We start from the raw sequence: 26697 nt of genomic DNA, 5'->3' as shown, positions 1-26697 counted from the left end.
TTTTGGCCTGTTATGTCAAAAATGCAACTTACTTAAAAAAAAATTATACAGATTTGACAAATTTATATAAATGAACTCTAAATTGAGTTCATTTATGTTATTTTGTCAAATTTGTATTATATAGATTTGACAAATTTCTATTATGCAAATTTGTATTTGCTTTATGCAATTTGCAGAATTTTTTTTAAAGTGCTGCTTAAAAATTGTATTAAATTATCAGAGTGGAGAAAACATGAAATAGTATTTTGGCAATATAGATCTTTGAGGACAAGAAGATGGAGAGAAAGCCCCATCAGAAGGGTTTTTAAGTTGTGCTTTGTAGAGGGATTCTTGACTGCTTGACTTCCCCTAATTTGTCATAGGAAGCAGTTAATTTATATGGATGGAATATGTATTTTCCTCTCTCCACAACAAAGAGGTAATATTTGATGTTTAGTGGTACAGGCACAGTTAGGTAGATTTCTAGTCACTTATCCAAAAGCAAAGAATTCACCTTTGGGTGCTATAAGGCAATAATTGGTTTTACATTTAGCAGAAAATTGATTCTTGTTATAAGAACATAAGGACAGCCCCGCTGGATCAGGCCCAAGGCCCATCTAGTCCAGCATTCTGTTTCGCACAGTGGCCCACCAGATGCCGCTGGAAGCCACAGGCAGGAGTTGAGGGCATGCCCCCTCTCCTGCTGTTACTCCCCTGCAACTTGGAGGGGAGTCCACATAAGCTATGTGTACAGAACACATCTAAAAGTAAAGTGTGCGGTTGAGTCGGTGTTGATTCCTGGTGACCACAGAGCCCTGTGGTTGTCTTTGGTCGAATACAGGAGGGGTTTACCATTGCCATCTCCAGTGCTGTAGGAGATGATGCCTTCCAACATCTTCCTATATTTAGGTGTTCCTTCCTATATTTAGGTGTCTTCCAATTTAGGTGTTTCCCGTAGTCTGGGAAACATACCAGTGGGGATTCAAACTGGTAACCTCTGGCTTGCTAGTCAAGTCATTTCCCCACTGTGCCATTATATGGCCCAGAGAAGACATGTAGGCAGACTGAATACACTCACTGATGCCTGATAGAAACTTGTGCCCCAAGCTGAGTCCATACTCATCCCTTCCATCTATCTGTAGTAGGGATGTGCATGGAACTGGCAGGGTGGTGGTTCGAAGGTGGGCGGGGCATACCTTTAAGGGCGGGGGAGGGTGCCCTTATCCCTCCTGCCGCATTTCTTCTGCTGGTGCTCAATTATAAAAGTCCTCATCAGGGCGGCTGCATACCTCCCTGCCGCTCCGGTGTCCTTCTCATCTGGAAGTTAATGGAAGTATCCGGTGTGTGCAGTGTGTGTGTGCCTGCCCGTAAAGGTATCCCCCCGCCTTTGAGCCAGCAGAACTGCCGACTGATCGAACCAGTTCAGAGCCCCGTAAAGGGCCCCCGAACCAGTTCCATGCTCATTCCTAATCTGTAGAGTAGGAAATCTTTTCCATGGACTGCATCAGTTACATGACCCTCAGTGCAGTTTTAGCACAGTAAAGGTTCCAAAACTATTTGCTTTTGGTGGGAAACTTCTCTCAAACTTCTGTTTTGTCACTAAATGTTCAAACTGTGACCAATAGAAATGTCGATATGTGTCCTCAGTCTGAAGTCATATTGACATTTGAGCCCTTTGAAGGATGCTGAGGATTTGAAAATCAGATCCCAGTAGCCAGAAAAGCATTAAGAATTATAAGCTGCTATCCTATACAAGGCTTCCATTGAATTCCAGTGTTGACACTGTGCATAGAATATGAGAGAGCATGAATGCTTGCTTGCTTGCATCAAAGGATTACAGTTACTGCCTTTCCTTTCCCTTCATGGGAAATTTTTTCTTCCAGTGAATTTCTGGTCCACCCCATCCCCCCGCTTCTCCTTTTCGCTATGCCTAAATCTGGTGTGATGAATTTTTGTAAGCATAATACAACAATGTAGGATAGTTAGAGAGTTAATGATGGCTGTGTTTCAACTGTGGCTGATGCAATCTCAGGCATGGCAGTTGCAATTGAATGTTCGCACTGTATTGGCCATCTGGAAAGGAGCTCTCGAGTGCCTGGTGGAGAGTATCTTTACTGAGGAGGGATTTTTCAGAGTTTTCTCTCCCTCAGTGAGCCATGGAAACAGGAAATGAACTAAGTTTATAACCAACCGTCACTTTTTTAATGAGGTAATATTCCTTGAGGGAAAAGTTCAAATCTCCAGATTGCTCCAGGGAGTCCAAGCAAAGACATCTCTAAACTGTATAGTATTTCCTAACTGTCCCTCCCCCCACCCCCTTTAGAAAGTCTGTAAGAGCAGGGTTGAGTTTTTCCACCCTTGTCTCCTCAGGAAAGAGAACAGATCCAGTGCTTAGTAATGTGTAGCAATTGTTTAGTCACATTTCCCTGCCTCTGTTTCAGAAGAAGCCAGAAATATACTCCCAAATGGTAAAAGCTTACCTCCTCCTTCTGCATTGCTCCATGGGGCCTTTCAGAAGGATCTGTTTCCCTTGGTTTCTCGATGTCGCTATGTCTTGAGGTGTATTTACATGAATGAAAGAGAATCTATATATATAATTCTCATAAATGTACCTGTTGCTAATCCCATGCGTGGCAGCTCTTATGAGATTTCGTGAGCAATCTGGGAATTAGCAGCGGGGATGGGTTGCTGGCCAGCAGAGAAGCGGCTGCCGCTGGGCCATCCAAGGAGAAGCGGTGGCCCCAGGCTGGCTGAGGAGAAGTAGCTGCTGCCGGGTCGGCTAGCAGGCCAAGGAGAAGCGGCTGCCCTGGGCCAGCCGCTGGGCCGAGGAGAAGCAGCTGCCACCGGGCGGGCTGGCAGGCTGAGGAAAAGCGGCTGCTGGCGAGAGAAGAAAAAGTGACGGCCGGGCCCAGGAGAAGTGGCCACCACTGAGGCGAGGAGAAGCGGTTGTTGTCGGGCCAGCCGGCAGGCCGAGGAGAAGTGGCTGCTGGTGGGCCAAGGAGATGTAATAGAGAATGGGAGGGATGCAGAAGCTCCCTTTATTTAAACATGCAGAGTGAAGCTATTCCCATGATCAGTAGAAAGCGGGCTAAGGGAACCTAGCCCACTTTCTACTGATCATCAGAACCACTGGGCTCGTGGACAAACTCAGTGGTTCCAAGGTGGCTAGCCCGCCTAATTCCCCCTCCTCTTAAATGAAGTTAATGGAGTGAGCGCTCTGTTATCTTAATTTGTTTGCTTGTGTGCCGCTGTGGCTCGCGGCGACATATGAGTAGACCCGCAACCGTAGCCTCAGAGGTCTCTCCAGAATGCCCTGTGCACTCGCATGGGGTATCCTGGAACTTCCCGGGGCTGGTTGGCCTCTGATCCCCGTAGCCTCCACCGGCTCCATGACGGAGGCAGCAGTTGTGTGTGCAGCCGATCCGGCCGCCCAGGGCTTGGAGGCTGCTTGTCTGCGGGGAGAGTGAGCTAAGCCTGCTCCCCCGTAGACCCGCCAAGGCACTTTCCAGACTAGCTTCTCAACAGCAGCAAAATGCCTCCGTTCAGGTAAGTCACATTGAAAACGTAAACAGTAGGGGGAGAAGTCTCGCAGCAGCTAACAACTCGAAAAAGCAGCAACTTCCTTATGCCGGATATATGACGCCCTAGCTCTATATCACAGCAATTAAATTCCAGACAAGGCACTGGCAATGTGAATGGCACCCTGCTGTCCTCCTAGGGACTGCAGTGTCAAAAACGCAGGAAGTGTGACAGCACACTTCCGAGATCCAATGTGATCCCGTTGCAGGGTCTAATCTGGAAAGCGCCCAGTAGCTCATCTCACTGACCGTGAGAAGAGCTTCAGTATGGAAGACACTGCAAGTTTTGGAAGTTCATTTATGTTTAGGAAAAGAATTGTTCTGACTTCTGAACAGAATATGGTAAGTTTGTGTTGTAATAGACAAATCATTATGTTGGTCTTCATCACAATCAAGTTTTCTTTGTACTTGCTGACCCCACACAGAACATCTGTGCGGTATTTGGGGCCGGCGTTTCCAACCCAGGCTGGTCCTTCCCCCACTCCCCGCCCACGGTTTCTGGCCAGCTTTAAAGCCAGCCCCGTCTCTTCCTGGCAGCCCAGCCGCCCCCTCACCCTGCTGTCACCTCACCGCTGCCACTGGGCCTGAAACTGCCGCCACCACAGCTGGGCCCGCCGCCGCCTTGCCACTGCGACCCACTGGCTCGCTGCGACCCGGCCTCACCGCCGCCTCAGCCTATCAGGTGCCTCCGCCGCCCAGCCAATCAGCTGGGCACTGGGATGCACATTCTAAAGGCGCACCCAGGAGAATTAAATATATAGATTGATGTAATTGTGATTTTTAACTTTTTTGTTCTGGTTTTTATGTCTTTTGTGTGGGGCTCATTTAACTATTTTGTTGAAAAAGCTAATGAAGTATAAAAAGCTTCAGAGGTTATCAGACCTTAGTTCACGATCCCCTTCCTCTGGGCTAGGTAGAGATTCAGGTTTAAAAAATTCTGGGAGAGCCTCACCTCCAACACACAATGGTGGTATTTGGGGGGGGTGGCCGCGGGGCGGCAACGTTCTAATTTTTTTCATCTGTTTGCGTAATGAGTTTTGTTCTGGGCCGCAGTATCAAGGCAGTGTATGCATACATGCATTCAGAGTGAAACCTTCCTGATTCAACCTGAGCGGGATCTAAAATTGACTGAGTGGACATCAAAAACCATGTGAGTGCGCTTGCACGCCTTAAAGGGAACACTGGTTTAGGGTGCATATATATGTAAATGGGTAATAATGTGAGTCGGGGGTAAATTGTACACCTCCCAGAGCCTCTGGATGAGGCGGTTTATAAATGTAATAAATAAATAAATAAATAAATGGTGTTCTGTTGGGAGAGGGACAATCTTTTCCACTCTGCTTTGGAAGCGAAGGTCTTTTGTGTGTTGTCTTTTGGCTCCCATTAATTGTAGAACTGCAAGCAGAATGAAATGTTTGAGCTGTAGTATCACACTGGTATTTGTTAGGAGCCATACAAAGACTAACTTGTTTTGAAAATTGTGGGTTTTATCCATAGACAAAACAAGGCTTTTTAAAAAACAACGGTATCTGTGATTACTGCTTTAAAAAGCAGTATAAATGTCAGAGTAAGACTAGATTATTATTGTTATTACTATATATATGATATAGACAAACATATACAACAGTATATATATATATAAATGTGCAAATGTCATATGGATTAAAACTATAAGTTAACTTAACTCTTCTTTTGGGAGCTAAAGATATAAAACAAGCCATTCTCTTCCACATACTGGGCCAATTCAGATGATCAAACAAACTATGGTTTGTTGGATTGTGAATGAGGCAGGAGTGGGCACTGAGCCCGCGTGCTTCCATTTCTTCAGAGTGGTGGTGTGAGCATCCTGGTTGTTTAAACCACAGTTCTGCATACTGACCGAATCTGAGACCGGTGGTTTAACTATATTTTACAAGCCGGGATATGAAACCTCCTTGTCTGGAATGCAGACACTCAAGTGCATGCATGTAGGTAGCAGGGAGGTCCTGCTGCTATAATACTGCTCTGTCCCCTGTGTACGTTCACTCACCATGGTTGTTGTGAGAAAAGGATTGATGCTTAAAGGAAAGGAAAGAGACAGTACTCTGGGACATTCTCATAAATAGGTTAATAATGGGAAGCAAATGATAGGCAGCATATCCTGTCCACCCCAGTTGGTTTCCCTGTGTGACATGGATGCAAATGTAATTAAATGCATGCAGGCAGCTTGTCAGTTTTAACTTTCGTGCCCTAATAGAGATGTGAGCCTCGGTGATAATCTTTTTAGCACAGAGCATCTTGTCTAGTGTGAAGTTTTGATAATGTTTGCATCATTTTTCTTTCTGGATCCTAGGAGGACAGCGCAGACCTTAAGTGTCAATTGCATTTTGCTAAGGAAGAGTCTGCTCTGATGTGCAAAAAACTGACAAAATTAGCCAAAGAGAATGACAGTATGAAGGAGGAGCTGACAAAATACCGGTCTTTGTATGGGGACCTGGAGAGCTCCCTCTCCATAGAGGAGCTGGCTGACTCCCCTCATTCCAGAGAGGCAGAGCTGAAGGTCCACCTGAAACTTGTAGAGGAAGAAGCCAACATCTTGAGCCGGAGGATAGTGGAGCTTGAGGTTGAAAACCGAGGGCTAAGGGCAGAGATGGATGACATGAAGGGGCAAGGAGATAAAGAACTCTTAGGACAAGACATCCGGTTTGCCTTCTCCATGACAAACTGTGGGGACTCTGGAGAGAGCATGGTGGAGCTCAGGCGGCAGTTGCAGTTTGTAGAGGAGGAGGCAGAACTGTTGAGGCGCTCGCTGATGGAGCTAGAGGAGCAGAACAAGCTCCTCATGAACGAGCTCAATAAGTACAAGTCAGACCATGACCTAGACATTACGCTATCTGAGGACAGCTGCTCTGTGATCAGTGAGACCTCCCAAGAAGAGCTGGCCACTGCCAAAGTCCAAATCAGTGAGTTAAGTGGAAAGGTCAAGAAGCTGCAGTACGAGAACCGCGTGCTGCTCTCCAACTTGCAGCGCTGTGATCTTGCCTCTTGCCAGACCACCAGGCCCATGCTAGAGACAGATGCAGAGGCTGGCGACTCTGCCCAGTGCATTCCAACATCACTATGGAGAGAGGTGCCAATTGGCGGAGAAAATGATGCTAAGGAAAGAACAGCTGGCAATGGCTTTATCAAATCTCATGAAATGAGCCCCAGCAGGCTTCTCAGATCCAAGGACTTTGAGACCCTCCTCGACATCAGGGACCAGGCTGCGCTGGTCAGCAAAGCCATTGACGTCCTGATCTCAGATGCCAATGGCTTTACTTCTAGCCTCAAGCTCTGCATGGACAATGACTGTGCAGAACTGGTCCTGAATGAGGCCATGGATAACGAGAGCACCTCTGACTCTAAGCTGATCAGTGCCATCTTGATGCGGCTTGGGGTCCTTCAGCAGGAGCTGAACACCTTCATGAGGAAAGTGGACCACATTGGAGACTGCCTGAAAGACTCCCTGCCAAGTCCCGGCTCCCAGGATTCCACAAAAGAAGCTCTGCGGAAAGGAAACAGCTCTGAATTCCAGGTGAAGATTTCCCCAAATTGTTGAAAGTGACTATTATTATTATTTTTACCATGCTGTTCTCTCCTGCTTTAACAAATCAAAACCTGTAGTGTAACTTCCCTTTTCTGCCTCCTCAGAGTGAAATGACAAATTAACAACTGGCTCACTGCATGAAACCAAGGCCAGCGACAAGATAGGACTCTGGTTTATCAGAGTGTGCATGGGACAGGAGGTGGAGAGCCTAGAGAAGTGTATACCATTCTATGACTACTGCCAGACATCTGTTTAGTGCCAGATGTAGTCCAGGTGTTGTACAGAACAGATAAATTACGCAGACCCTGGCCAGAAGAGTTGCATCCAGAGGTCAGGCATGCACTCTCATTTTTGAGCCAATATGCATTTATTCTACCAACCTTTTCTCATGTGAGGAGGTAGTTGCCCAAAGGAACTCCCATATGAAAAATCTCAGAAGTTAACTAGCTTAATTAGAGAAAATACTGAATTTGAAGAGTCCTCTCTAATAGGTGAGGAGAGCTGGTCTAGGTGAGGGGAGCTGGTCTTGTGGTAGCAAGCGTGACTTGTCCCCTTATCTAAGCAGGGTCCACCCTGGTTGCATTTGAATGGGAGACTTGATGTGTGAGCACTGTAAGATATTCCCCCTAGGGGATGGATCCGCTTTAGGAAGTGCAGAAGGTTCCAAGCTCCCTCCCTGGCAGCATCTCCAAGATAGGGCTGAGAGAGACTCTGCCTTCAACTTGGAGAAGCCACTGCCAGTCTAGGTAGACAATACTGAGCTAGATGGACCAATGGTCTGACTCAGTATATGGCAGCTTCTTATGTTCCTATGTTCCTATTGTGATAACTTTGGATATCTTTACGTGGGAGTTATTTCGACAATGGCTTCTCCTGTGAAAATATCTTAACTGCATTTACCCGAATAGAAGACAATCCTGAATTTAAGATGACCCCCTTTTTAAAAAAGAGTTAAATATAGGTTATACTATTTATTCAAAAGGAAGAGAATAATAAACTAAAGACAACACCCCACCATACCCAGTTTCTAGTATCAAATAACTTGGAAAAATACCTATTCTTGGATTCAGGTAAATACAATAATGCGTTTTCAGATACAGACACGTTACTTTTCCCAAAGGTAGATGGAGACGAGGACTGTTGTTTGAGATACGAACAACTTAATACTCTCTCAAAATGGTATATGAGGGCCCAAACAGACGTGACTCTGGATTAGCATCTTCTGCAGTTTAGGACTCTGTGATTAGGATCTCCCACATTTTGTAAAATGGTGTGGGCCAGTGTTGTTCCAAGGCTGCAATTCTAAGCATACTTATGAGAGAATAAGCCTCACTAAGCCTAGCAGGACTTATTTCCAAGTACACCTGCAAAGATTTTCATCTTTAGCCCTTTCATTTCATAACCTTTCCCTAATGTAACCTTTTCTCCACAAGCTGCTATTAGCTCTTCAAGACATTAAAGACAGGAACAGCATCTTTATGTTTTCCCTCGCTGACAAAATAGTTGTGAGATTTACATTAGGGAAAGGGAATGGAAGGCAAGAGTTAAAGATCCTCTGCCAAAGCCACACTCATGGGTCTAGTTTGGCTCTGAGATGACACCTTTTATTGCACCAACTGATGTTTGAAACACTGGAAGTGAGCTTATGAGTTACACAAGCTAACTTTTCTACTGAGACTTTATTTCAATTGGAGTGTGGTTTAACTCTGAACTCTACATTACACTGGAAGGAGGAGAGAGGGGAGCTCTTGAATGCAGGCTGCTGGGTTTTCCTGCAGATCCTGAACATAAGTGCCACACACTTGGTAGTGATTTTCCCCGATGGATGCAAGAATACGTGCTCAGCCTTTGCTCTGGACACACAGGTAATTTATGTGTGCAAAAGATGGAGTTGGGGAAATATGTTCACCATCTGGAAGGGATAGATCATACTTCCCCCTAACACAAGAATGTTAGTTTCAAAGTACTAGTCCTAGGAAGGAAATTTCCAAAATCATTTTTTAATAAACACAGAGGAGAGAAGGAAGCATAACATGCTACTTCTAGTTTGATTTGCAGTTGTTGTCACAATTGCCTAGTTCTGAGAGCTGGAGAAGTCAGTCTGCAAGCTCTTTTGGTATCAGACGTCACCCATTGGCTCTTGTGCTAGGCTCAGTTGGAGCAATCTCTTTACTAGAGATTCACTGAGGCTATTACTGGAAAGAGTGTCTTATAGTGTCAGAAGGCTCCCTATATTAACCCTTGGTGGAATAAGCACATGGGAGAGTGCTGGAACTTGTGTCTCTCTAAACAAATGGTTTAGCTGGTACCTTGGCCAAGCTAGTTACACATCCATGAGTGCACAGCATTCACACCTTTGAGTGCACAGCATTCAGGTCTTTCTGACGTGAATGCTGTGCAGCAAGCGGGCATGTAGCTGAGAGCGTGTCTTTGCTCATCATGAACTGCTGCTACAATTTAAGAGTAAGGCCTAAGCAAGGTTTAAGAGCTCTGCTTTGAAGGGAAAGGGTACTGGAAGGTTGGTTGGGTTGCAACCTCCTGTAGCACACTCCAGTTTTTCAGAGTTCTATTTTTGTGCATGCTGCTGGCCTCCCACCCCAACTAGCCCTGACCCCACCCCTGGCACTGCATGGCACCATAACTGGTGTTTGCACATTTTTTCCCCTCTCTCTCTTTTCCCCCTCCCCAAACAATCCAGCCCACGTGTCTGCTCATTTTGTGTCTCCTTTTGTTTTCCACATTGTCTTCTGCCACGGTAGTGAAGCTCTTCCTCCTCTTCATCCTTTTTGTTGTCTTGTAGCTCTCTTTATTGTTCCTGAGACCCATTGTTTTGTTTGTTTTTTCTTTTCTTTTCTGCTCTTTTGGTTTGTTCTCATTAACTTGCCCATGCATGCAGCAGTCTGACTTTAGGGAGGCCCCAGAGTGGGACGTCGGGGAGAGCAGGCCCTCCGATCTCTACCGCAGCAGCAACAGCAACACCATTGATGTGGACCCCAACATGGAACTTGATAGGAGCTACAGGTCATACCAACCAGAGGAGAAAGACTCTTATGTATCTGAGGTTTGTGCTTATGTTTCCAAAGGGAGGGAGTCCGCCAAGGGAATTTGGGGAGGATGACCTGGCTGGAGAAACACCAGCTCTGCATGTTTGACATGGGGGTGGGGTGGGGGGAACCCGCCCACATTTCATGTTTTCAGCCATCTGTACATCTTTTGTGAGATCCAAAAGGAATTTTGTGGATGTAGCGTGTTGAGTCTGAAGGCAGACTCATTGGCGCTCTGGAGGGAAAACTGCAGCTTGAACATTTTAATGTGCTCATGTTCACTGCATTTCCAGAGGAAGCATTTAGTTTTCGCTTGCACATACATTTACTTGCATATTCCTACACAACACTGATGTTCGGAGGAATCAGCAGTTGTATTAAAGTCCTGATTTAACAACTGCCAAACGTGGAGAAACAAAAGGGAAGCGGTACAGATTTTGCATTGACAATATATTACTCAGTCGGTCTTCAGCTCTAGTTGTATTGCATTGTACTGCATTGTTGGGCTAGGACAGGGGCTTTCAGCCAGGGTTACATGAACCCCTGGGGATATTTGAAGCCTCATAGGGGGTACACAGAACCATCCTGGCTCACATGCATGCTACACAGTTGGCTCCCCCTGCCCCCCGGGAGGGGGAGGAGTGTCAGGCAACATCCCTTCCTCCTTTTATCCATGTGACTGTCTGGCTATGTGCTCCTAGTTTTCATAGTCATAAAAACATTGTGGTGTTTTTTTAAACTTAATTAGATTTGTATTTTTATATTCCAATTTAATATTTTTATTGTGTAACTGTTTAATAGTTTTATAGTGTTTGAGTGTTTTGTAAATCGCCTTCAGATTGTTTTAATGAAAAGCTGTATAAAAATCTAACGAACAGTTGTTAGGAGGTTTGTTCAGTGACTTCTAACAGATCCAGCTAACAGAATAAGCCAGGTTGACTCAGAATTTCCAGTGTACCGGATTTCTTACTACTTTCCAAACCTGGCACACTATTAAATTAATAATTGGGGGGGGGGAAAGAAAATTAAAACACTGTACGGAACAAATCTTTAAAGCCATTGCAAGTATGCTGGGTCCCTGAAAGCACAGGATGGTGAGTAGTGGCATAGCTCACCCATTTCTGAAGTTGGCCCTGCTCCCACATGGTTATCCTTCCCCCGCCCCCTTTCCTTTTCTCAGTGTATCTTCTAAATGTAGATGTGACATGGAGAATTTAGGATTTATGAGGGATGTCCCCTATGATAATAGTTGTCTTTTCAACTGTCGTTGTAGATCAAAGAGTTGCAACTGGTTCTTTCGGAGGCCAACGAGAGCTTGAGGGGCCTGCAGGAACAGCTGTCCCAGGAGAGGCAACTGAGGAAGGAGGAGGCAGAAAACTTCACTCAGAAAGTCTGCCAGGTCAGTGAGATTTGCCTGGAGCCACTCCTCAGGCTGCACAGAGCAGGCTGTGAGACGGACATGCAACAAATGCACAGAGAACGCCAGCACAGGCTGTAAATTCCTCTCACTGCTTCAGGCATATCCTAGTGCTGCGGTGCTCACAGTCTAAAAAGAAACACTTATGTTTGCACATTGGTTGCTAGACACCAGCAACAGTCACTGGAGGTACTGTTCTGGGGGTGGATAGGGCCAGTTACTCTCCCCCTGCTAAATAAAGAGAATCGCCACATTAAAAGGTGGCTCTCTGCCAAGTTAGCAGGGGTTTATATACATGTATATAGACATCTGTACATACATACATCATAATACGGTTGTTCTCACGACTATTCTCAGTGGGCAAGGAGGGCACAGTGGAAGGCAAGATCAAACTTTAACTTCCCCCCAGATGATCCCGATCCATGTGTGGGATGTGTGGCTCACGCCCTCATGCAATCCACGCTGCTCTGGGCTGTTCAGAGTTCTGGAGGCTGGGAAAATGCAGCCTGGCCTCCAGATAGCCCTAAATGCACCGCACGAGAAGAACGGTGCATTGAGGGATTTCCCCTCAAGCCAGGTGCTCTAGTTACCCAGCTCTGTGTCTGCTCAGGCTGCTTGTAATCCAGGCACACACACACACACACACACACACACACACACACACACACAATCCTGGACCTGGGTAAAAGGCTGGGTAAAAATCCGAGGCTACCCAAGGAGGCAGCACTGGGATTGGCCTTGATCCCGGCACTTCTCACGAGCAGCCCTACTCAGGTAGGGCTGCCCAAGCCTGCGTAAGGCTGCTCGTGTGAACAGTGTCACTGTCTGACTAGGGCTTTGCTGCAAAGAGAAGTATGAAAAAGATGTGCAGTGTGAATGGAAAGCCCAGGGACTGTACCCTAGCCCAGGAGTCCTCTTGTGGCTTTTAGTCGACTAAAAACCTCAATAAACCCTGATGTTTATTGATAAAAATTTTGGAATATGCTGAGATTGCAAAGCTTACGGCACTTATAAGGGATGAAAATTTGAAATTTTTCAAAGAAGATTGGGAACCATTTTTACTTTACTTAAAGAACTATTAATATGGACTTTTCAGCAGGGTTTGAAATATAGTAATAACAGCAGGTTGGGTTGGGTAAAATTGAGTAGTAATGTGGAGTATCTATGTTTTGAATTATTATAGCAATGGTTTATATGTATAGTTAACGTGAACCGCGCAGATAGGTAAGTGGGAAGTCAATATTTACTTAATTGTAAGCTATTGTAAAAGCCAATAAAAATTTAAAATGGGGAAAAAAAAGGAACCATGATGTTTCTGTCCTTCTCTATCTGCTATCACCTCAGTCCTTGCCAGTTTTAGAAGTATGTCTAAAACTTCATGATATCTTCAAAGTAGATAACAGTTAAAGTGAAAATTATGGCAATGTGCCTTGTAGCACCTGGGTTTTCTTTAACATTCAGTCTTGATTATTTGGTGTGGTATATAACTAGGCTTGCTATTACTTCATCCTGTGTAATGTACTTGCTCTTTGCATCTTTCTTTCCCTCTTCAGCTGAAGGAAGATCACCAGAAGGCCCTCCTGAGGCGAGAATTTGAGCTGCAGAGCCTGAACCTTCAGAGGCGGTTGGAGCAAAAGTTCTGGAGCCAGGAGAAGAATCTTTTGGTGCAGGAATCCCAGCAGTTCAAGCAGAATTTCTTGCTTCTTTTCATGAAGCTCAAGTGGTTTCTGAAGCGTTGGAGGCAGGGCAAGATCCTACAGAGTGAGGGCAATGACTTCTTGGAGGTATGCCAGGCTATGAGAACGAGCTTCTCTGCTAAGCAAAGTATCCCATTGATATTAAAACAGAGAACTATAGCCTGTGCCTTAAGCATGCTTTCCCCACCTTTTTTGTTTGTTTCTGTTAACTGTTTTTGTTGAATTTGTTTTTCTGTACTTTTATATGCAGCAAATGGCAAAGTTAGCCATAGCCCACCCTGCAACCCACGGGTTCTTATTATACTAAAGAAAAAGAGAAAGAGAACAAGAGGAGAGGGCTTAGCATGAAAAGATTTCATGATATTTTAGTTTTATATGTATTTTAGTGTGTGTGTGTGTGTGTGTGTGTGTGTGTGTGTGTGTGTAAGTAAAAATTTTAGCAGGGTTCTGTCCTGTCTTTCAGAACAAGTGCTCTCAGGGCAGCTAACAAATCAATTATTAAAAACTGTTAAATATATATATATATATGATAATGAAGAAAAAAGGAAAGACTTAATGGAAGCTGCCTTATACTGAGAAGGACTGTTCATTTATCTCGCTTGGTGTTGTCTGTGCTGACTAGCGGCAGAACTCCAGGAATTCTAGACAGGAATCTTTCCTATCCCTACCTGGAGATGTCAGAGATAGAACATGGGACCTTCTACATGCAAAGTAGCAGCTCTACCCCTGAGCCACAGTCCCATACCTGCCAAAGGAGAACAGGGCTGAATGAGGCCATGCCCACCACATCCCTAGGTGATTTCAAATCACCAACCTCACTGTTGATTAACAGCTGAACGTGCTGGCCAGTTTTCACCACAGCAGATATAAAAGCACGGCAGCCCAATACAGTCAACTGGAGATTAAAATGGCATTTGGAAAATTAAAAGAGTTAACCCCAGGTGAGCGCCTCTGAGGAGGATGTTCCCTGAGTAGAGTAGAGCACTGCAACTGAAAGGTCATCCCCTGGTCAGCACCTGCTTATCTTCTGAAGGTAGGGGCACCTGGAGAAGGGCCTGTGACGAAGATCTTAATACATGAACAAGCACATGAGGGAAAAGACAGACCTTCAGGCACCCAGATCCCAAGTGATAGAGGGCTTTAAAGATAAACAGCAGCATTTTGAATTGGGCTTGGGACCAGTTTGGAGCCAGTAAAGTGCTTCATGACTGGCATGTGTGCTTCTTGGGGCACACCATGCCCTAAAGTAACCCCAATGACCCAAAGTACCCCCCGCATGGCTACAAAACAGTCCTTCCATTACCATCAGTTCACAAGTTGCTTCCTCGATCTAACAGCAACTCATAGGAATTTAGCCACCACTAGGGTCACCCTTGAAATTTTATCTATCAATAGATATCTGACATAGAATTGATTAGATCTACCTGGCATTGCAGTCAGTATTGGAGTAACCGGTTGTTGGCAGGCTCCAGTAAAGAAACTTCAGGACAGTAAAACATGCTCCAAAGACTCCACCTCCTGGGCAGAGAAATACTGTCCGAACTGGCCCCTAGTTGCTCTTCTGAATTTTCTCCTGCTTGAACAATGTTCATAATTGACACAAAAAAGCAGAGCTTAAATGCCCTTGTTGGTGTCACAGATGTAGTTTCACTAAGAGAATGAAGCACTTTGCAACTGCTTTTATCCAAAGGGAAAAACTCTGGGAGAGCTGATCTTGGATCTTTCATCTTATGTTTTGTTTTGACCCCAAACTGAGGCCTTTAGTATCACTTGTTGAGGCTATTTTCACACCTCAACAAGTGAAACAAGCAGGAGAAACTGGGCTAAGAGAGCCCAGCCCGGTTTCCATTGCGTGTGAGAACCGCTAGGAGCCGTGTGGCTTCTGGCAGCAGTGTGGCGGCAAAGCCTCCTGGGTAGCCACTGCTTAACCTGGGTTTTGGGCGCAAGCGGGTTAACTGCTCATGTGTCAACAAGCCTCCCGGCATCAGGGGGCTCCCCAAAAGGCACCGCACACTTGCTTATGGGACTTCCAGGGGTCGGAAGGCCCCCAAACCCCGCCACCCCAACCGGCTGCATGATGGAGCAGGTAATGGTCTGGGCGGCCAATTCTGCCTCCCAGACAGGGCTATTCGATCGTCTGCAGGAAGAGCGGGTCAAGCCTGCTTTCCCCGCAAACCCCCTTTTGGCTCTATACACGAATCATGAGTAGTCTTATTGTTTCTTGCAAGCCCCATTGTAGCATGGGTTTATTTGTCTGCGCTGCTGGTTAGAGATAGATCTGGCAGGTAAGTTCATACCAAGCAGTTGCCTTTAAATGTGAGGAGAAAAGAGTCTTAATCAGATTGACAAATAAAGTAGTGCCATCAGAGCAACAAATTCATTCCTAATTAAAGCAGAATGTATGGTCTCTGGGCAGCTGAGCAGTTGCAGGCTTGGGAACAACAGCCTCTTTACAGACCAGCCTAGTGTGGAATCCAAATGATGATTTTCTCTAGGCACAAGTGTACAGAAAGGCTCCTGGTACAGAAAAGCAAGAGAGAACATGATATTCAAAGGAGCTGTGATGTGACACTGAAGCATCCCTCTGGCTATGGGTGCTCCAGAAGCTTATCTTGTGTTATAGCCCCACCCTATCTTGCTGCAGAGGATTTTGTAACCTTTTACCTCTGGCTGAAAAACCTGGTAGAAGTACTGCTGAGCCCTTTCCCCATGCATGGAATATGCCTGCAGCAGCTGTAGATGTCCACTCACAACTTGCCCTGTTCCATGTTTTCAGGTGAACAGCATGAAAGAGCTGTACCTGCTGATTGAAGAGGAGGAGCTGAACCCCCAGCAACAAGCAGATAACAAGACATGTACTGGAGATACCTGGTCTCCAAACACGGTGAGAAAGACTGGCAGAGCCATCAAAAGAGGGAGGCCTGTATTCTAAGAACCTGGTCCATTGGAGATTGCTTACAATCTCTTTAGGCTCATCCCTGCATGTGCATCCCTTGATCACTCACACCTAAATGTGTGAAAGGACTTCACTGGAAAGTGTTGAGTCTGAGATGATGGGACAGTCCTGTCCGTAGTGTTGGTTCTGTGGTGATTCTGTCACAGGTTAAACCCTGCAGGCAAACCTTTCTCGTCACCCCCAAATATACAGCATTTCTATGAAGGCAATTCACACATTCAGATGCGTCACACATTCTCACTCATTTGCTCAGGCAAGCAAGGCTGGCCCAAGCCCTTTCATTGCTTGCATTGAAAATGTCACTGGCTGCCTTGCCCAAGTCTGCCTCCTTCAACTTGGCAGGGTCAAAAACACCCAGCAGGAGTGATCCTTCCATTTTGCAGAGGGATCCGAGAAGGGAGGGGCTGTCCCGGTTTCCCTTTCTTCCTAGAATTCCTTTGTGAAGTGGATCAGGAGGATTGCCACCTGCCTCTGTATGCTGCATGTCAGAGGAGGAGGAGGAGAGAGAGGGTGATGATCCTTTCATTTTACTCAGCGTCCCCAGCAACCACCACAGCGTTGTCTCTTCTTCAGAACCTGTAGAAAGTAAAAGGATCCTCCCTCTCCCGGATATTGTGTTCTTGTTCACCTTGGGTAGCTCTTAGTTTGCATACATTAATCTGCACTAGCTCATCTGTCTCTGCTCCCCCCCACCCATGGTCTCCACTCGTAGTTCTGAACTGTGCCACCCACACCCCTTTACTCAGGCTTCTGCTCACTTCACCACACTGCTGGTTACAAAATTACATATTAGTTTCAGCATAAGGCAAGTGCAGGGAGTAAGTTTACATAAAATACAATTTGATTATTTTTGGATTTGCAGAGTTGACATGAAGAATTTTAATTTTCTGAGCAGTGCTAAGATCAGAAGAACAAAGATTAGATCTTGTTGGAAGTTCCTCAGCTCAGTTATACCTGGGATTCCATGGCTGATCTCAGCACTTAGCAGGATTGTCTTGGTCTGTCTTGTTACAGTGTAAAAAACTTAATTTTCTTTAGCTCTTCTGGCCTAGGAAGATGCTCTTCATCTGCATGTCCAGGCTGCTCACTCGAGTATCTGTACAGCAGCACCCAGGTCAGTTTCACCTGGGCGGCACATTCCTCCTGCTTTTTGCCCACACCCCACAAACCACAGAGATCTAATTTATGAGGCTGTGCAGGGTGAGGAAGTCTTGTTCTACTTTCCCTGAACTGGCTATCAACCTAATCTTCTTCTTCTTCTTCTTCTTCTTCTTCTTCTTCTTCTTCTTCTTCTTCTTCTTATTATTATTATTATTATTATTATTATTATTATTATTATTATTTAAATTAGTGTAGGTCAGAAGACTCTTGGTTAACGCGTTGCTTCTCTCTGCCCGTAGTTTGCTGTGCACAGTGCCATTAGTGTGCTGCCATGGCAAAATCTCTCCTGTTTTCCGAATCTGACAAGGTTTCTAAGAGGTGGTGAACGTAGGCAGCTGCTATTGGTCCATCTAACTCAGTATTGCCTATTCTGACTGGCGGCGACTCTTCAGAGCTTCAGGCAGAATTGTTTTTCCAGCTCTGCCTGGAGTTGCTGGGGATTGAACCTGGGACTTTCTCCATGCTAAGCAGATGCTCTGCCACTGAGCTATGGCCCTAGTCAAGGTCCCCATCTCCAACAAAGTCACAGCAGGCTTGTTCACAGGATCGCAGGCAGGGTAGGAGAAGCACTCAGTCTGGGCAGAAAAGCCAGGCACACTCCTGATTTTTGTTTGTGAGCTTGCAAACATTAAGGTAAGAGGTGGGGTGAATGATCATGTGTGATGTGTTCCATATTTGACCGAGCTAAGAGGAAAAGCCATGCTACCCCGCTGCTTCCTCACACAGTCAAGCCTCCTACTTTAATGTTTACCAGAGCATGGCTAAAAGTTGGGAGCATGTCCGGCTCTCCTACCCAGGCTGGGCATTTCTCCTACGCTACCAGTGGTTATGTGGCTGTGTCGGTATAGAGCAAAATGCTGCAGGACCTATTTATGTGTGTACCAATCATACTTCTTTCTTTATCATGTTTCTAGCAGCCCAATGAATACATCAAGACCCTGTCAGACATGAAGGTGATCTTGAAGGAACTGTGCACAGAGCTGCGTGAAGAGAGACGAGGCATCAATGAGCTGCAGCAACAGTTTGCCAAGGCCAAAGCTGCCTGGGAGATGGAGAGGACTGAGCTCAAGTGTCTCATCACACAGGTCAGATAGTCAAGAATCACATTTTACTCTCAAATCCCTGTGGAAGGGTGGCCTTCCCTCCAGACAGGAAAATGTAGAAGAGGTCTCCTGCTGAGTCCTTCATTCATTTACCATGATTTGGGGGCCCTCTGTATAGAACTGGCAATGCCACAGGGGCACTTTCCAGATTACACCCTGCAATGATGTCATGGCGGATCTCGGGTCATGGGGATCTCATGGGGTCATGGCGGATCTCGGAAGTGTGCTTCCACACTTCCTGTGTTGTGACACCACAGTCCCTACGCTGACAGCAGGGTGCCGTTCACATTTCCATTGCCTTGTTTCAAATTTAATCGCTGTGATATAGTGCTATGACATCGTGTATCTGGCGTATAAAGGTTGCTGTTTTTTCGGGTTGTTAGTTTCCGTGAGACTGCTCCCCCTGCTGTTTACGTTTCAAGTGCGATTTGCCTGAATGGAAGCATTTTGCTGCTGTTGAGCAGCTAAGCTGGAAAGCGCCTCAGTGTGTGGAATATCCAGTCAAAGGAAGTGTAGAATATGTGCCAGCTGGAGCCAATGCAGGTGGATGTTTCGTCATCACCCTCCCCCGCACAGTCGGACAAAGCCCTTAAGACATGTGGAGTGGGCGGGTTGGCTGTCAGCTTCAGGATAGGCTCCGTTCGTCCGGGGATTTCTACTCCCACCCCAGGATACTCTGACACAGGGCTTCTAAGTCAAAGAAGGCTTGTTCTTGATAGATTTGAGTACCCCTCACTTCAGAAATGAAGCACATCTTAAGGTAGAGTTTTGGAGAAAGCTTGGAACTGCCTCCATCTGGTTAAGGTTGGACTTATAGCCACAACTCTCATCTTCAGGGATGGACCTATTAGCATGGTCTGTCCGGAAAGCCTATTGAATCCAATTGGATTCCAAGAAACCTTGGAAGGCTTTACGGTTGGTTCTGCCAGCGATTCTGTTGATGCCTTGGTGTTGGAATAATGAACTTACTATGGCTGTAGACATGATTGCCCCTAAGTACCCTCTCCAACATGCTTCTAAATTAGCTCTTTGGTATACAGAAGAACTATGGCGGGTGAAGTGGCAAGATAGACAGCTAGAGTGCCAGTGGAGAAAGACTCCGCTCAGATCCAACAGATTACAATACAGAACGCATTTGAAGATCTATGCTTTGGCAGTGCGTGCAGCAAAGAAGCAGTTCTTTTCTGCCTGCATTGCTTTTGCAAGATCATATCCAGCAGAGTTGTTCGGGGTTGTTAGAGGGCTAGTACATGCCCCTCCTCTCTTGAATGAGAATTTGGATCCATCAGTTACTGGTTGTGACTTCTAAAAAAAAATTTTAAAGATAAGATCTCTCTTATTCGAGCTGGACTAGACTCTACAATTACTGCAGAGCCTACTGTGAGGGTGTCCAGCAGCTCCTCTTGTATGGTTAAATTGGATCAATTTCAGTTTGTGACTCCTGATTTGGCCAAGCTACTTGGGACACTCTGCCTTACTACCTGTCCTCTTGATCCTTGGCTGACATGGTTTATATGATCTAGCAGGGGGGTCACTGGAGAGGGTCTTGTTAAGATCATTAATACTTCTCTGAGGGAGGGCAGGATGCCTCCTTGTCCCAAGAGGCAATTATTAGACACTGTTGAAGAAACCTGCATTGGATCCCTCAGAATTAGGCAATTATATGCCTATCTCCAACTTCCCATGGTTGGACAAGGTGATTGAGAGGGTGGTGGCATCTCAGCTCCAGGCAATCTTGGAAGAAGCAGATTATCTAGACCCATTTCAAACTGGTTTTTGGGCAGGTTATGGGGTTGAGATGGCCTTGGTCAGCCCGTTGGATGACCTCCAGTTAGGAATCGACGGGGGAGTGTGACTTTGTTTATCCTTTTGGATCTCTCAGCAGTTTTTGATACTATCGACCATGGTATACTTTTGGAGCACCTGAAGGAGTTGGGAGTGTGAGGCACTGCTTTGCAGTGGTTCCACTCCTACCATAGGTAGACAGTATTGCTTGGAGATTGTTGCTCTTCAAAACAAGAGCTATTGTACAGGGTCCCTCAGTTCTCCATTCTATCCCCAATGCTTTTTAGCATCTACATAAATGTTGTGAGCCGCTCCGAGCAGTAATGTACTGGAGGGGCAGGGTATAAATATTTTAAATAGATAGATAGATAGATAGATAGATAGATAGATAGATAGATAGATAGATAATAGATGAAACAGTTGGGAGAAATCATCAGGGGATTTTGTGCTGAGTGTTATCAATATGCTGTGACATCCACATCTGTTACTCTTCATCCAGAAATGGCCCAGCTTCCCTAAATGCCTGCCTGGAGGTGGTAATGGGATGGGTGAGGGAAAACAAACAGGTGGAATCTAAGCAAGATGGAGGTACTCATTATGGGAGGTTGGAACTTAGGAAGTGGCTTAGATCTGTCTGTTCTGGATGGGGTTACACTCCCCCAGAAAGAGCAGGTACATAATCTGGGAATACTTCCAGACCTAAAACTCTCTCTGGTTTCTCAGGTTGAGGCACTGGCTAGGAGGGCTTTCTATCAGCTTTGGCTGATACGCCAGCTTTGGCTGATATGTCAGTCCATTTCTGAAGATAAATGACCTTAAAATAACGGTGCATATGCTGGTAACATCCAGACTTTATTCTTGCAATGCACTCTACATTGGACTGCCTTTGTACGTAGTCAGGAAACTGCATCTGGTACAGAATGCAGCAGCCAGGTTGGTCTCCAGGGTTATCCTAAGAGATCATATTACACCATTTTAAAAGAACTACACTAGCTGCCAATAAGTTTCCAGGTGAAATACAAAGTGCTGGTTATTACCTATAAAACCCTGAATGGCTTGGATCCAAAGCATTTAAGAGAATGCCTTTTTCTTCATGAACCCCGCCTCCTATTAAGATTATCTGGGGAGGTCCGGTTGCGGTTGCCACCGGCTCGGTTGGTGGCGACTCGAAACCAGCCCTTTTCTAGAGTTGCCCCGGGACTCTGGAACATGCTTTCTAATGAAATAAGAGCCTCCCCTTCTCTGGGTGTTTTAAAGAAGGACCTGAAGACATACCTGTTTAGTCAGGCTTTAGTTTATTGATTTAAAGTTTAATTTTTCATCTGTATTTTTCACTGTTTTAATTGTGTTTTTAGATTGTGAACCGCCTAGGGACTTGCGTATAGGGTGGTATAGAAATGTGTTAAACAGATAAATAAAGCTGTGACCTAGACACGCTTTGAAACTTATAAGTAGAAGGTATCATTCTGGCTGTATCAGATCTCCCTATGTGGCTAGCAGCATAAGAATTGTCTTGCAGATCAAACCAAGATCTAGTCCCTTATTCTGTGTCAAAGGTGACCAGACAAAAGTTTCTGGGCACTTAAAATCAGGGCATGATTTTAAGGGCAGCTCTCCCCTTTTGACTGTTCCCAACATCTGGTACCATGTGTACATGTAGGCTCAGTTTAGCTATCACAGCCAATATCCTTTAATAGATAAATTAGGAGAGGAGAGCTGGTCTTGTGGCAGCAAGCATGACTTGTTCCCTTAGATAAACAGGGTCTGCCCTGGTTGCATATGAATGGGAGACTAGAAGTGTGAGCACTGTGAGATATTCCCCTCAGGGGATGGAGCCGCTCTGGGAAGAGCATCTAGGTTCCAAGTTCCCTCCCTGGCAGCATCTCTGAGAGAGATTCCTGCCTGCAACCTTGGAGAAGCCGCTGCTAGTCTGTGTAGACCAGGGATCTTCAACGTTGGGCCCCCAGATGTTCTTGGACTTCAACTCCCATAATCCCCAGCCAAAGGCCACTGGGCCTGGGGATTATGGGAGTTGAAGTCCAAGATCATCTGGGGGCCCAATGTTGAGGATCCCTGGTGTAGACAATACTGAGCTAGATGGACCTGTGGTCTGACTCAGTTTATGGCAGCTTCCTATGTTCCTATGAAGTGATAAAATTATTTCCCCTGTCCACAATCTGACATGAGGTAATTCATCCAGGGTTCAGTTTGCATCCAATATCCTGGCTTCTGATAGTGTATTAACATAAGAAGAGCCTTGCTGGATCAAGCCCAAGGCCTATCTAGTCCAGCATCCTATTTCTTAAAGTGGTCCACCAGATGCCTCTGAGAAGCCCATTAGCAAAAGATGAAGGCATGCGCACTCCCCTGCTGAATCTCCCCTGCAACTGGTATTCAGAGGCATCAGGCTTGGGCGTAGCTTATAGCTGTCAGGACTAGTAGCCTTTGATAGACTTGTCCTCCATGAATTAAACTCCTTTTAATGCTATCCAGACTAGAACCCACCTGCTTCATAGAAGGGGGCAACCCACTCCCCCCAAAAAACACAATTCTTTGGGTCAATAAGGGAATTTATAAGAAACATGGAGTAGAGTAGTTGCTGCTCCATTTCTCTTAACTCTATTCTCCTTGTGATGTCCAAAACAAACAAATGTGTCATCATTGTGATGTGCTGTCATTGTCTCTCCCCTGTGTGTATGTCTCTCCTCACTCTCTCTACATAATCTGTTCTGTAAGCTAGAATGAAGAGATGCACAGTACAATGACAACACTTCATGTGTTTGTATTGGGCATTACCAAGAAGAGAGAATAAAACTTATGGAGTGGTGGCTGCCCTAACAATATCTAGTTTGGCCCTTGTATCTATGCATGACATTGTCCATACTTTGCTCTTTGTGTGTTTATATTCCTCTCTCTCTTATGTACAGTATATACAGGAAGAAAGCCTATTACCAACCAGAACTAACATAATCTGGCACACAGTCTTGGACTGCGGCTTTACAAAAATGTAATAAAACTCACTGTATCTGTGCGGCGGTTTGCTGTGGAAATGGCTGCATGACAGTGCTTCTACACAACAAAGAGTTCCCTTCAGAGCAGGCTACAAGCCAGAACATGGGCTTTCCCCTCATTGTGTTGTAATGCTCTTCCTCTGTTTATGAGGAAAACCCTACATTCATACAAAGAAGGGGGTGCAAACCTTGACCTCACTGCTATGCCCTTGTGTACAGGCTCTAGAGACAAATGGACTCATAAGGAAGTTTTCCTTAGCAGACCCCACTGCTTTTGTAGGCTGCTTCTGCAACAACCCATAATTTCTGTGGACTCACATGCAGCAGTGCAGTGTGTAGCCATTCCTCGTACTCTCCAGTCTCTTCCTTCTGTAAGTGCAGTCATCTGGTTCACACAGTCTGATGCTTGTCCACAGGTTGTCCTCATGGGTGCACATTGCGGTTATCACATTGACAGTATGACATGTAAACCACTGTTTACTGATAGCGATTTCCACAAACCTGGGTTCCACTTTTTCGAGTTGTCATGATCTCAGAAATGGGAAGCTACAGTTGTATCCCGGCACATGCTGGTGCCACATGCTATATTCTCCACATGACTGAATCCCTGGAGACGGTCGCCTCACATCATATATGGGAATTTGAGCCCTGTGAGTTGGCCCCCAATACTGTAACCATTCCCAGTTTTTTCCTTTATTTTAATTTTGGTCCTGGAGCCATGTCTTGGGCCATGAAAGTGGGAGCGTTGGAGTTGCCAGATGACCAGGAATGGGCTGGTTAGTGCAAGACTTGGTGTTTGTGACCGTTCTGTAACATATCCAGGACCTATACAAGGCCATTGCTTGTGGTTCCTCAGAAATGTTTCACATGGTCCCACCTTGTTGTCGGGTCTGATTTTCTCTTGGTAAGAATAAAGGTAGGAGAAGCTCTCATTCTCTTCCATGCTTTCCCTGCATTTGTTGTTTTGCTGTCAGCTCTGGGGCCCTAAGCTGAATACCTAAAACTTTCCTTCTTGGGTAGGAAAACATAAGGTAGTTGGTTCATGTCTGGACAGTGTGACAGCCACCCCTTAAGTTGTTAGCCAAGAATCCTTTCCCCTAAAGTACACTGGAATTGGTGAAGCTGAAAGCACAGTTAGTCAGGCTTTTGACTCATGGGCATATCAGTGCATGCCCAGCACTAATGCTTCCGGTTGCTAATGCAGCATCTTCCCAGAGAGCATGTGTGTTGGGCTTGGGAGTAGAAGAAAGGAAGTGAAAAGACTGTGTATACATCCTGGCTGGTTTGTGGCTGAAATGAATAGTAACATCATCACCCCTGTGAGCTACTGAGTAATCTTGTCTTTATTTCCCCTACCCAGAAATAACTCATAAAAGCATAAATTCATATCCTGCTTCTGTCTCTCCATTGCTGTGCAAATATTACTTTCAGTTTTGCATTCACATCTGTACAACATCGCTGGCAAGGAGCATACATCTAGGTTGCAGCAAGATGATTTGATCCCACAAGATTTCCTAGTGCTGGCGCAGCTCAGTTTAGATTATTTGTCCTATTAGATGGGCAAAGGCAATTCCATTGTCATAGTAATGTCAAGTGGTATCTGCTCTATGGGGTTTCTTAAGTAGAAAAACATAAACTTGGCTCCACCTTGTCTTCCAGCATTGATTGCTCTTGCCTATAAATACCTTATCGCCAGCCATGTGTTCTGCACCACATGAAGCCTTTGGGTGTAACTCTTGTCACTATTTTAGCCTGAATTACTTACATCATCAGAATCTTAATGGCAGCAACTGAAGCTGGCCCTATTCATGTGGTTTATTGATTTTCTTGCTTCGACTGAGAAGAAGGGAAGATATGCAGCATTATGTGTATCACACCCAGGGTCTCTAGGGAAATATGCTTGTTAGGAGGCAATTAATAAACATTCTGGCCTCATTCAGGGTTATGGGGATCAATACTGATCATTTTGTTCAAGCTGGAAATCTGCTGGATGTCTTCTGTCTGGCAGTAGTGAGAGAAATGTTGAATCTTCTTGGAGAAAAACAAGATAGTATGGGTATGATGCATACCTTCCAACAGAAGAGAGCAGACACATTACAGTATTAAGTGAATGTGAGGTTTATGGTCTGATGGGGAGAGCAAGCCAATATTAAAAGTCTTGGGGGATCTGTCTTTCCAAAATATAATGCATCCCCACACTCCACCATCACTTTTCTCATATTTGAGTTATATATTTGTGTATTTGGCATCAACCTCATGCCCTAGACATGGACGTTTTCAGAACTATAGGAACCATGAGATGCAGCTATCGAGGCTGCTTTGCCAGTTCATATGTTAGGATTTGGCTCTAATAAGTATGCAAATATCAGAGAAGCTTATTCTTGAATGACACAGGAGCAGCAGCTTCTATTGAATGGAGATTTTCTTCTCTCCAGCGTGCTCCCACAGCATACCCCACTGAATCTTCTGATAGCCAGTTTCTTGGCTGTGGCATGTACAGATTGCTTCTTTGAGCAAAATTATTCACACACATCGGAGATTATTCATAACCTGTTGTCTCTGTGTTGTACCAGTCAAAAAATTATAACAGATGAAACCTGAAACAACTTTATTTGAGAGGAAGATGGACACAGGAACTTAGGTGGGCCTTAGATTGGGGGGAATGTGGGTGGCAAACTTCCATATTCCCCAGCCTAGCAAATTTGACCCTCTTCCTTCACATGCAGCCCTGTATGTAGTCCATGGGTGCTAGCTTCAGGTTCTGGAGTGACTCCTGCTGTTTGAGACTAGCATGCATGTGCTATAAATTGGGTAATTGCGGGGTGGGGGAGAGTAGTGGTGGGGAGATTTTGTTTTGGCCTTTTGTAAGCCTAGAGAAACTAGACTTGCAAAAAAGTGTCCAACCCTCAATTAGTATTTTTGTCTCCCTACACAGCTGAGCTTGCTAATGGGCTATAGAATAGCGGATAAACTGCAGTTAACAGATATAGAGGCTATTCACACGATGGGAGAAAATCGGGCTAGCAAAGGCTAGCCCGATTTTCTCCCATCGTGTGAACCACCGGGCTCGGCTGCAAGCCCGGTGGTTCTAAAGCGGGTCACCCGCTTCTGAAGTCTGGTGCTTAAACCGGGTTTGTGGAGTGAGCGCTCTGCAAACCCGGTTTAAGCAATCATGAGCAGCCGTGGCATGGCTACTCACGAGTAGACCCTGGCAGGAGGCAGGGGTCTCTCCAGTATGCCCTGCGCGCTCGTGCAGGGCATACTGGAGCTTCCAGGGGCCGTGTGGCCCCTGATCCTCCAAGCCCCCGCTGGCTCCGTCACAGAGCTGGCAGTCGTGTGGGCAGCCAATCTGGCCGCCCAGGGCTCCCACCCTGCTCATCTGCGGGGAGAGTGGGCTTTAC

General features: G+C 45.6%; 1 protein-coding gene across 3 annotated transcripts in view; it reads left to right on the top strand.

The window, feature by feature from the left end:
* SOGA1 (suppressor of glucose, autophagy associated 1) overlaps nucleotides 1–26697 on the top strand; it is a 142444-nt gene that overhangs the window by 85475 nt on the left and 30272 nt on the right. The window contains exons 5-10 of one of the 3 annotated variants that reach the window (XM_053246047.1): nucleotides 5890–7110; nucleotides 10022–10183; nucleotides 11440–11565; nucleotides 13137–13367; nucleotides 16057–16164; nucleotides 18312–18482. In XM_053246047.1, the coding sequence (XP_053102022.1) occupies nucleotides 5890–7110; nucleotides 10022–10183; nucleotides 11440–11565; nucleotides 13137–13367; nucleotides 16057–16164; nucleotides 18312–18482 (2019 nt within the window). Of the gene's footprint in view, nucleotides 1–5889; nucleotides 7111–10018; nucleotides 10184–11439; nucleotides 11566–13136; nucleotides 13368–16056; nucleotides 16165–18311; nucleotides 18483–26697 lie in introns of all 3 variants that reach the window. The other 2 variants (XM_053246046.1, XM_053246048.1) reach the window with 2 other exon arrangements.

This window comes from Hemicordylus capensis, chromosome 4, assembly GCF_027244095.1.
Source record: "Hemicordylus capensis ecotype Gifberg chromosome 4, rHemCap1.1.pri, whole genome shotgun sequence".
Taxonomy (NCBI): Eukaryota; Metazoa; Chordata; class Lepidosauria; order Squamata; family Cordylidae; genus Hemicordylus; species Hemicordylus capensis.
The sequence above is the reverse complement of the archived record's forward strand: the minus strand, read 5'-3'. Positions and strand labels throughout refer to the sequence as shown.